The sequence below is a fragment of the Xenopus laevis genome, chromosome 2L, assembly GCF_017654675.1.
Source record: "Xenopus laevis strain J_2021 chromosome 2L, Xenopus_laevis_v10.1, whole genome shotgun sequence".
Classification (NCBI taxonomy): Eukaryota; Metazoa; Chordata; class Amphibia; order Anura; family Pipidae; genus Xenopus; species Xenopus laevis.
Window position 1 is genome coordinate 799,022 of NC_054373.1, and position 10,929 is coordinate 809,950.

Below are 10,929 nucleotides of genomic sequence, written 5' to 3' on the forward strand. Positions count from 1 at the left end.
AACATTTTGGAAGTAAAAAGAGGGACAAAAAAATTTCCCACATGTAGCGCAGCAAAATGTTTTTGACCACCCCCCTTTCTGTGGCCACACCCCCTAATTACCATGTTAATTTTACAAAATTTGGCAGGTTATGAAAGTTTGAAAATATTTCTCCTTATCTAAACTTTGTTTTTGTGTCTCAAAATTGTTACAAAGTATCTTATTTGCACCTGTTAGCTGTTCTGGGCTCTCTGCTAAAAGCCAATTAAGTGAGAAACTTTGTTTCTTTTTCTGGCTGTTCAGTGCAGAGAAAAGAGGGACTTTCCAGTACAAATGAGGGACTGTGGGTTGAGCTGTCAAAAGAGGGACTGTCCCTCCGAAAAAGGGACAGTTGGGAGGTATGAAATATTTCATTGGATTTTTCACACTGGACAGAAAGAAGAAAACAACATGACAGTAATTCTCCTCTAGACTCAAAATCATATTCCTGGAAACGTACAAGTACATTAGTTCTATATGAATAAACAACATGAAATATAAATAAATAGTCAGCACATCTTCAGTCATTTGAACGATCACCCCAATTTGTTACTTATAGTCTGACCCCGAGACTGCAGGGGAGCAACTGTCATATTGGTTTCTTGTTTGCCGTCTTGTTGTGAAATTCCAGTAAAACCATGAGACAATATAGTCACAATATTGTGTAGGACAGAGGAGCAACAGCAGTTACACAATGCGACATTTCTACAAGAAATCAGAAGACAAAATCTTTCAATTCACTTTTAGTATGTTATAGAATGGCCAATCCTGAGCAATGTTTTAATTGGCCGTTATTTATTGTTTTATAGTTTTTGTTTTTTAAATGATTTGTCTTCTTCTGACTCTTTCCAGCTTTTAAATTGTGGGTCACTGACCCCATCTAAAAAACAAATGCTGTGTAAGGCTACAAATGTATTGTTATTGTTACTTTTTATTCCTCATCTTTCTATTCAGTCCTCTCCTATTCATATTCCAGTCTCTTATTCATATCAGTGCCTGGTTGCTAGGGGATTCTGTTACCCTAGCAACCACATGGCTGACATTGCAAACTGGAGAGCTGCTGAATAAAAAGCTAAATAAGTCAAAAACCACAAATAATAAAAAATGAAAACCAAATTGTCTCAGAATATCCCTCTCTACATCCTACTAACAGTTAATTTAAAGGTGAACAACCCCTTTATTATATTGGGATGGGGGTTACCTATGTGTCAGATTGGACTGTACCAGGTATTGGGAAGAATTCCTTATTAGGTTTCCTTGGGGGTATTAGAAGGTTCTCCTTATTCCTTATTCAAATCAGTGCATGGTTGCTAGGGGGATTTGTACCATAGCAACCAGATGGCTGAAATGACAAACTGGAGAGCTGCTGAATAAAAAGCTAAATAATTAAAAAAAACGCTAATAATAAAAAATGAAAAGCAATTAGAACTTGTCTGAGAATATCCCTCTGTATATTATACTGACAGTTCCAACACTGACTGACTGAGGCCACTAGGGGGCAGTGACACAATTACACGAGAGGAGGGGGATTATAGTCCCATGATGCTTTGCAGTGTGAGCGAGGAGGGATATAGCGGGAAGGTGACTGCGCGTTACTCCCAGTACAGGTGAATAAGAAGGAAATAAACTTTACATGAAATAAAGTGAGGGAATGGCCAGAGCCCGCAGTGCTCGTGTACAAACACCGCCGCTCATGTTTCTCCTTTGCTGCGGTTACGTACGCGCCGCTAATAGTGACGTCACATTCTCATCTCGCGAGACCGTGACTGAATGTGGAAGCGGAAAGAACCGAACGTTTATTTAGGGCTATGCGGCGCATTTCAACAATGATGCGTGACAGCGGGCTCGGATAAGAAAAGCGGGACGGTTGGGAGTAATGGGCAACGATACGAATTCTAGGCAGTGAGGAGCGCTTGTACTGGCAGCTGCTGAGATTCTCCTATTTCCAATATGGCGGCTCGTGAGACGGAACAGTTGCGCGTCAGGCTGGGCCAGTCACGTGTAGCGCTGCGTGTCACTGAGAGCGCTGCGTTCCAAATGCCGCACAGGCGTCTGTGACACCGACAGGTAAATATGGCGGCGCCCGGCAGGACAGTCTGACCCTGATTCATTTAGTGACAGAGACATTGGCCCCACGGTTACTGGGAGGAAAGAGTGTGGTCCCTGTGCTTGTGCAATTGCCATAGCAACAGACGTGTCATTAGTCCCAGTATAAGGGGCAGCAGCAGTGAGTGGGTTAATGTTCAGCATTTTCTTGTGACAGGGTGCCGGGAGTTGTACTGGTGAATAATATGTGGGACAAGAGAGAGAGAAGCAGTGACTGATAGTGAATAGACTGAGCTTTGTGTATCACAACATTGTGACTCCCTGCAGGGCTCTTATTACTTTCACTTGTGACTCCCGGGACCCTCCAGTCTCACGTTGTCTCTTACTGTTTCACACAATGAGCCGAGGAGTCTCTATAGATATAAAGATATATAGATATATAGATAGATATATATATATAGATACAAGGACGAGGAAGAGGTTTGAATAGAATCCTCGCAATTTGTTCCTTGGGTGGAACTGGACTAATTCCCCCTTTGTTTAACTCAACTTGTCGAATATTTGACACGGCCGCAGCTCTGATTGGATCTGAAGGGATTTTGGAAGGTACAAATCTGTGATTTGGAGGGAACTTGTTGAAAACAATTTTGTGACCTTCAGAGAGAGAGTTCTGAGAAGCCAAGAATCTGCTTTAGATTCCTGCCAAACTGTGCAAAGTGTTGTCGTCTCCCTCCTCCTAAATAATATCTGAATATCCGATGACTGATGAGAGTCAGGAATCCTCACTACTTGGTGGTCCCCCTTTCCTGGGGATCTTAGACTGACATTTCAGGGCTTACATTTCTTGCTAGAGGAGGTCTGCCTCTATCTGATCTGTTGTGATAATTGTGTTTAGGAGTATCTCGTCCTGCTGAGGATCTGGCTGCTGCTTTTGCCATTTCTAGCGATGCGTTTACTAGGAATGAAAGAGCCAGCTAGATTTTGACTAACGTGTCAGAAGTGTTAGTGTGTGATGAAGAATTTTTTAACTCATGACCCCAAAACCGAGCTGTGCGTCTACACTAAGAGCTGCAGAAGCTGAATAAGAAGCTGAATAATAGCGGCTGAGTGTAGAAAGTCTCTTGAGTGCCGACTCCATCCCGGAATGATCCGACATCCTCAGTGGGACGGGTAGTATTTCTTTATAAGAGGACAATCGCTGAGTCTACTTTGGGAGATTTTACCCAAAACACTTTGTCATCATCAGCTTTCACAAATTTTGCATAAAACTTCTGTGGAATAGTGTTGCACTTCTCTGGATCGGACCACTAGAAATTGTCTGAGTGATCGATTGACTTGTGGGAAAAGATCTGGTCTTTTTTGGTGTATTTCCCAATATTTATCCACTTTAGAAATTGCTGGTTTAGTCTCTTTAATTTCTGACATGTCACAAAGGAGCTTAAGAAGCAACTCAACCTCATCAGGCTGTTCATCTTGTATTGAAGGGGCTCACATTGACCCGGGGAATCAACCCGCTGAGATAAGTGGAGCTGCACACAAATAATGGGGCTCACACGGCTTGGTAAAGGGGGGATAACCTCTGTACCAGTTAAAAAAAAAATCCACTTGCTTTTCCGGAATCCTTAATTAGTGTGTAGCTCAGCAAGTTAAGGCAGATACACATGGGGCTCACATAATTGTGGGAGCGCACACTCAAGAGGACTCGCCTACAACTAGAGCACACCTACAGTATAAAAGGTGAAATAAATGGAAAATAATAAAATCTAATGAAAAAAATTAAAATAATTTGAGGAGGAATGTTTGGATGTCCACCTCCGAGCAGAACAAACAAAAAAATTGAGGTTAGAGGAGACACAGGAAGAGGAGGAGCCTAAAGAATTCAATTCCTCCAGAGAGGAGAACTTAACCCCAGACGTCCTGCACTGACAGGTAGGGCCGTATGAATAAATATATATTTATAGTGAGTCTTTAGCCCCCAGGAATCCAGCACATGGCTCAGAGCGACCCCCCCAAATCACCGGACCCTCCTCTTCCCACTTCTATTCGCAACCCACAGACCCCAGAGAGCGGCTGGGACCGGATCCGAGAGCTTTTCCAGCCCAAGTAGGTGCCACTTTGTGTTTCTGCCCTTCAGTCTGGCCTTTATTATTATTACTATTATTATTATTACTATTATTATTACTACTATTAGTAACAAGTATTTGTAGTGTACCACCATATTGTGCAGCTTTGGCATCTCCAGTGTGTGTGACACTTGCCCAGTAGGGGGGTGCGCTACTGTTGTGCCCCCCCAGAACATCACAGGCTGCCCCTATAGCTCTGCATTTGGGATCAGAAAGTCAGGGGGCACAAAGGGGATTCATTATTCAATGACTTTTATATTCCCATTGAGCCGATACAGAAGGAAACAAAGAAACTATAGCACAGGGGCCCATTCAGTCATAATAACCCGGGCCCCTTATTTGCTCTTGGATCTTGGCCAATTACATGATCTGAGATAAAAAAAGCCGCTAAGTTTTGGGCTCATAGAGAGAAGGAAAAACCCCAGTGGAGGCGTCTCAATAACAACGATAGCCCAGCCCACTATTTATTTCCGTTAGGGGAGGAGTTACACAGCTTGTTATGCAGAAGAGGGGTCAGTATGGCAACTCCCACCCGTGTGTTACTGCAAAGAGTTGGAATGTTCTGACCTTTCACAGTTTCTCTCTGATTTAGAAAGTAAAAACAAAGTTTCAGTGTTTCTCACGTGTCTCCCCCCATTCCTTGGTGCAGTGAGCAGGGGCATTACCCGGAGGAGGTGGGGTCTATAGTGAAGAGTGCAGTGACGGGGGCCCTGCTGGGCGGGATCTATGGGGGTCTCCCTGCAGCGCGGCACAGTAAGGAGCGGTACATCCAGCAGAGCCAGGCCCAGATTTACCAGCACAGAGTGGAGGCCGTGGTGAGTTGGGGAATCGGGGATCTGTCTGTTTAATCTGAACCCCAAGCTCATAAATTCACTTGTAACCTCACACTATTGGTATAGCTGCACATGTGACCTCTCCCCAGTGCTTAGTGTGCCTGGAACTGCAACTCCCAGTCTGTGCAGCACATGCACTTGTGACCTCACTGCTCAGCCCTTAGTTACATGCACTTGTGACATCTTCACTAAGCCCTTGGTTACATGCGCTTGTGACCTCACTACTCAGCCTTACAGCACATGCACTTGTGACCTCACTACTCAGCCTTACAGCACATGCACTTGTGACCTCACTACTCAGCCTTACAGCACATGCACTTGTGACCCACTACTCAGCCTTACAGCACATGCACTTGTGACCCACTACTCAGCCTTACAGCACATGCACTTGTGACCTCACTGCTCAGCCCTTAGTTACATGCACTTGTGACCTCACTGCTCAGCCCTTAGTTATATTCATTTGTGACATCTTCACTCAGCCCTTGTTAACATGCACTTGTGACCTCACTACTCAGCCATACAGCACATGCACTTGTGACCTCACTACTGGGCCTTACAGCACATGCACTTGTGACCTCACTACTCAGCCTTACAGTACATGCAGTTGTGAGCCATAGTGATTATTGCCCCTGTAACCTCATCTTTTCAGTATCCCATGTTGTACATGTCCTGTTATTTACCCCCTGCTGTACATGTTACTAGTCCAGTTACTAGTCCATTGTGTCTCTTTGCAGAGATCAGCTCACAATGCCGCCCTCCGGGGGTTCATTCGCTATGGCTGGCGCTGGGGATGGAGGGTGGCAGCTTTTGTCACCATCTTTAAGTGAGTGCCCCCCTATAGTACATACATGATCATTACTTGCTGACACTCAGTACATCCCATAATAATAATGTCTGTGTTACAGCTCAGTTAGTACCGGCCTGACTGTGTATCGGGATAAGCTGGCGCTGAGTCACTATGCGGCTGCTGGGGGTAAGTCACTGACTAATGTACTAACCCCCCCACTGAGTGACTTCTCATCTTTCCCATCAGTCAATGTGCCCAGCAGGGTGGGGGCAATTAAGGCTGCACCTCAGTATCTTTCTTTTCATTCACAGCTGTCACTGGGGGGCTGTTCAGGTTGAACCTGGGACTCGTTGGTCTATTGAGTGGGTCACTTATTGGAGCAGCACTGGGGTAAGTTTTGGGGAGCACCCCCCTGCCTCTGATGAATGGGCTTTGCCCCCCAATTTGTATCCTCAATGATTGACTCTCTGTCACACAGAGTCCCAGCCGGCGCCTTGATCTCGGGGTTACAGTCGATTTCCGGGGAAAGTATCCGCGAGAAGAAACGACGAGAGCGCCAGGAACTCTATGAGAATAAAGTGCAGGAATGGTGAGCTCCGACCCCTTCTACTGACACCCCATTACTACTTCTTTCCTCGGCCCCTTAACCCTTTCACCCCCACAGGAGTGCCCGGCTGCAGGTCACAGATGAGGTTCTAGAGGAGATGGAAACCTCCCAGCAGGATCCCCTGGAGCAGCAAGTGGAGAAGATTCAAGAGCTCCTCCAGCTGCCCAGAAACCCAGCAGTGAGCCCCAAAGAGGGGAGGTAATACCCCAAGAAATGGGTCCAACAATTCAGAACCCTGGCACCAAGAGCTGGGGGAACGCAGTGGAACCCCAGGAAAGGGCATCTCTCAGAGACTTGGATGGACTGATGCCCCGACCTAGGGAGGAGAACTGATTATCTGCCCCTGGCAGGTCACCTGACCAAACTCACAGCAACATCCCTCACAGGTAAAGACATTATTCAGTGGTACCAGTGAGTTGTCTCATGTATGAAGCAGCCAATCAGCTTGTGAATAAATCCAATAGGAAATGATCCAGTGTGGCAGTTCTTTCATTGGGTCATTATTTGGGTATTTAAGTGTCAGTCTAGGAACAGACTTGGGGGCATGTGGATTATATCAGTCACTGTGGGAAGAGATGGAGGGCTGTGTATTGGGATTATGTTGGGGGTCACTGTGGGTTGGGATGAAGGCCAGTATCTGCCATATATTCCATTGATATTATACTATTCCATGTGGGGAGAGGTAAGTAAATAGGATTATACTGGTTACAGTAGGGAGGTGTGGGGTCTTTATAGTGAATAAAGTACCCCCTCTTTAAATTATAAGGATATTATAAGTTACCGAGGAGTTTCATGACCATATAAAAGTACGAGGCCGAAGGCTGAGTGTTTTTATACAGGTCATGGAACTCCGAGGTAACTTCTAATATCCTCATATTTTGCAACTGGGGCTACTTTATTATAATACACAAGTTTCAGTGAGTCATGTGACAGAAATGACATCAGAACTCACCGTTTATAACTGATGACATCAGAACTCACCGTTTATAAGGATATAATTTACAAGATATTCATGGCATTTGTGTATTATATGGGGATTATATCAATCACTGTGGGGGGATTATATTGGGATTATATCTGTCCCTCTGGGAGAGCTCAGATCAGTATATGTGGGAAGAGATGGGGTGTCAGTAATGGGGGAATCAGAGAGACTTTATGTACTAGTCCAGATGTTTATCAGAGGTACATGGGGGATGCACGGCCCAATGGGCTTCCCCAATCCCTAATTCTCCAATAAATTGAATTAAACGCACATTGTGCCCAAAATCAGACGCAGTTGTGCAGAAGTCCCTCTGGTGTCATTTCCAGTGTGGGAGTCTGAACCCCATTTCACAAGAGGAGGTTGTGACTCCGATAATCTTTTACATCATTTTAAAAGTTAATTTAAAGGTGAACTACCCCTTTAATAAGCAATTCAGTATAAACCCAAATGGGTTGTTAAAAAATAAATTGAAGCAAGTCATTCTACTGATTTAGTCCTCCCCCCATAACCCCTCACTAACCCCACTGCCCCGTCTACCCTAGCTTCCAATAATTCTTTATCTCACCCACCCCCTTGCCTAGTTTAAACACCCCTTGAATGCCATTCGATCCCCTTCCATTGAGGTGCAATCCGTCACGACTGTATATGTTGTACCCCAAGGAAAAATCAGCCCAGTGCTCTAGGAACCCAAACCCTTCCTTCCTAGATCCCTGAAATCCATCTACCATTTATTTTGTCATTAGTACCGATATGCACTAAGACAGTTGGGTCATGCCCAGCCCCACCCAATAATTTGTCTATCCGATCAACCACATTCCGAACCCTGGCACCAGGTAGACAGCAAACTGTTCGGTTGTAGCGATCCGGACGACAAATTCCCCTATCCACTTTCCTAATAATTGAGTCCCCTACAACCACAATCTGCTTAGGCCTGACTCTACTCACCACTACTAGAGACACTGGTCTCCTGGCAATTGGAGATCAGCCCCACCTAGAACTGACAATCCAGAGTTCACACTCCCATCATCTTCACACAATCTGGCAAATCTGTTGGGATATAAAAACCCCGGATCAGCCTCCATTTTCCTTTTGCCCATACTAGATTTTCTAACTATTGAAAAATGAGAAAAAGATAGTAAAAGCCCCCGCACTCTCGAATAAATTAATTATCTAAATTATATCGTGAACCAACCAATTAATAGATATAAAGTGCTTGTGCTGATAAAAAGAACTTGCTTGGTTAATTAAAACCTTCTCATAAGTTTAATTAAGTATTAAGCAATTAACAAACAACAAGTTCTAGTGCCGACTTGTTGATTTATATACTGAGTCTATAGACAATAGATTTAAAATTTCAATAAGTTATAAAGTGCAAGTGCTAAATTAATTACAGTCACCGACTGCGTGTGGTTCAAAATACACAATTTATGCAAGTGCTAGTGCATTATATAATCAAAAGGTAATTCATTAACAAAATTAGTTAAGAAAAAGGAACCAGGACCGTCATTCAAGGAAAATTAAGTAGGAAAAGGAAAATAGTGTAGAGGTGGAGAAGTCCCAAAGAAACTGCTGCCTATTATTTTCTAAGCCCTGGGACCCCGCACGGGGAGAAAGTAGTACACTGAGGACTGTGGTCTCGTATATTACATAACCTATCTCTTTAAAAGAGCTAAAATATCCTTAAAAAACACAAATCCACCAATGCCATATAAATAACAGAGAATAAAAGAAATTGAATGCAGTTCCCTGGACCAGGCTATTAGGTATTAGGATCTGAGCAACAAATAAAATCAAATTATTCTGAAGAGAGGCTCTGCCTAACTGTCACCCAGCTAACTGCCTCCTCTTTATGCTGCTGTCCTGTTCCCCCCAAACTATCTGACCCCAGTAGGTCCTGCTCAGTGACCAAGAGACTCCTCTCAAGATTATCGACTGCAGTTTTGCAATTTGTTGCTTTAGGTCTCTAATACAAAGCTCAAATGGTGTAATTATACTCCATTTGTTGCAGTTACAGTTACAGAGGGAGCAGTGTGAGTATGTATAACTATTTTTCCTGGTCATCCCTGGCAGCATAATATTAACCTTTGGCTATGCTCTCTCCCTGTTGGATAAGCAGAAGAAAACAACACCTCCCCTCATCTTTGTTTTCTTCTGTGGGTAAGTAGAAGTTGCAGGTAGGGCACTCATGGATTCTTGTAATCCGATCACCGGGTGCAGTTCTGCAGCTCCCTCCACCCGAAGCTCTGCCCATATATTACTGTGCAGAGGCCCCTGCAGCCGGGGCAGGCTTGCTTGTATACATACCTTTTTGGTGCTCTGGTGCCACCTGCAGCCGCATACCGGAAGTGACCTCACTGGCGGGTCTTTTGATCTCAAACAGCTTTGGCTTCAGTATTCTGTACCTATGGGTACCTATGGAGTCCGTACAGTGCTACAACATGGATCAGGCTGCCTTACAATCGACTGGGTGAGTGCCGTACCGGCATACTTATATTTATTTTAGTGTTTTGCGAAAAGAGCTGTTCATTTATTATTACTCTCCTTATGTCCCTGCTGCTTCTAAAAAATGGCACAGGAGGGAGGAGAGTGCAGATTTCAGACCCTGTAGGGCATGTGTCAATCCTGCTATAAAGCATAAGAGACTTGCCAGACATGCTTTCAGGAATTTGCTGTGCATGATAAATAAAGAGAGTCTGCTTCCACTTTCCACTACTATATCCTTCAATCTGGAGTCTATTATTCAGGGGATCAAGAATGCTGTAGCTGATACACTAAGGCAGGGATCCCCAACCTTTTGAACCCTTGAGCAACATTCAGAAGTTAAAGGAGTTGGAGAGCAACACAAGCATGAAAAATGTTCTTCAGCTGCCAAATAAGTACTGTGATTGACTATTTGGTAGCCCCTATGTGGATTGTGAACCTACATTGAGGCTCTGTTTGGCAGTGCACCTGGTTTTCATGCAACTAAAACTTGCCTCCAAGCCTGGAATTCAAAAATAATCACCTGCTTTGAGGCCACTGGGAACAACATCCAAGGGGTTGGAGAGCAACATGTTACTCACGAGCTACTGGTTGGGGATCACTGCACTAAGGCAATGGTTTCTAAAGAACCTGTTCTACTTCTGTTGTTTAAGATTCCTTATTTCAGATGATTATGAATCCCATTCCTCTGAGGAGGAAACTGAAAGTTCAGAATGTTTGAGACTAATTGATTCCTTCCCTAATTCAGCTGTTAGGAATCAAGGACATAATTGACCAGGAGTGGGCGAAAGGCCCTAAAGCAGGGATCCCCAACCAGTAGCTCGTGAGCAACATGTTGCTCTCCAACCCCTTGGATGTTGCTCCCAGTGGCCTCAAAGCAGGTGCTTATTTTTAATTCCAGGCTTGGAGGCAAGTTTTGGCTGCATTACAACCAGGTGTACTGCCAAACAGAGCCTCAATGTAGGTTAACAATCCACATAGGGGCTACTAAATGGACAATCACAGCCTGAATTTAGCACTCCAAGAACATTTTTCATGCTAGTGTTGCTCCC

The 10,929-nt window shown here is 44.3% G+C and overlaps 1 protein-coding gene across 5 annotated transcripts; it reads left to right on the plus strand.

The window, feature by feature from the left end:
* Positions 1 to 1,579: 1,579 nt before the first annotated feature.
* On the plus strand, positions 1,580 to 6,885 carry timmdc1.L (translocase of inner mitochondrial membrane domain containing 1 L homeolog). 5 transcript variants are annotated; one of them, XM_018245220.2, is made up of 8 exons: positions 1,580 to 1,625; positions 4,037 to 4,167; positions 4,837 to 5,002; positions 5,755 to 5,843; positions 5,926 to 5,993; positions 6,119 to 6,197; positions 6,286 to 6,396; positions 6,472 to 6,885. In XM_018245220.2, the coding sequence occupies exons 2-8, from the start codon at positions 4,055 to 4,057 to the stop codon at positions 6,614 to 6,616; spliced, it is 771 nt and encodes a 256-aa protein (XP_018100709.1). In that variant the 5' UTR covers positions 1,580 to 1,625; positions 4,037 to 4,054; the 3' UTR covers positions 6,617 to 6,885.
* The last annotated feature ends 4,044 nt before the right edge of the window (positions 6,886 to 10,929 follow it).

Bases quoted from the DNA above. Each gene is read 5' to 3' on its own strand.
- timmdc1.L (XM_018245220.2), top strand. From the start codon at position 4,055: ATGGCTCAGAGCGACCCCCCCAAATCACCGGACCCTCCTCTTCCCACT. The intron at 6,198-6,285 runs GTAAGTTTTGGG...TCTGTCACACAG, and splicing joins CTTATTGGAGCAGCACTGGG to AGTCCCAGCCGGCGCCTTGA. The intron at 6,397-6,471 runs GTGAGCTCCGAC...TCACCCCCACAG, and splicing joins GAGAATAAAGTGCAGGAATG to GAGTGCCCGGCTGCAGGTCA.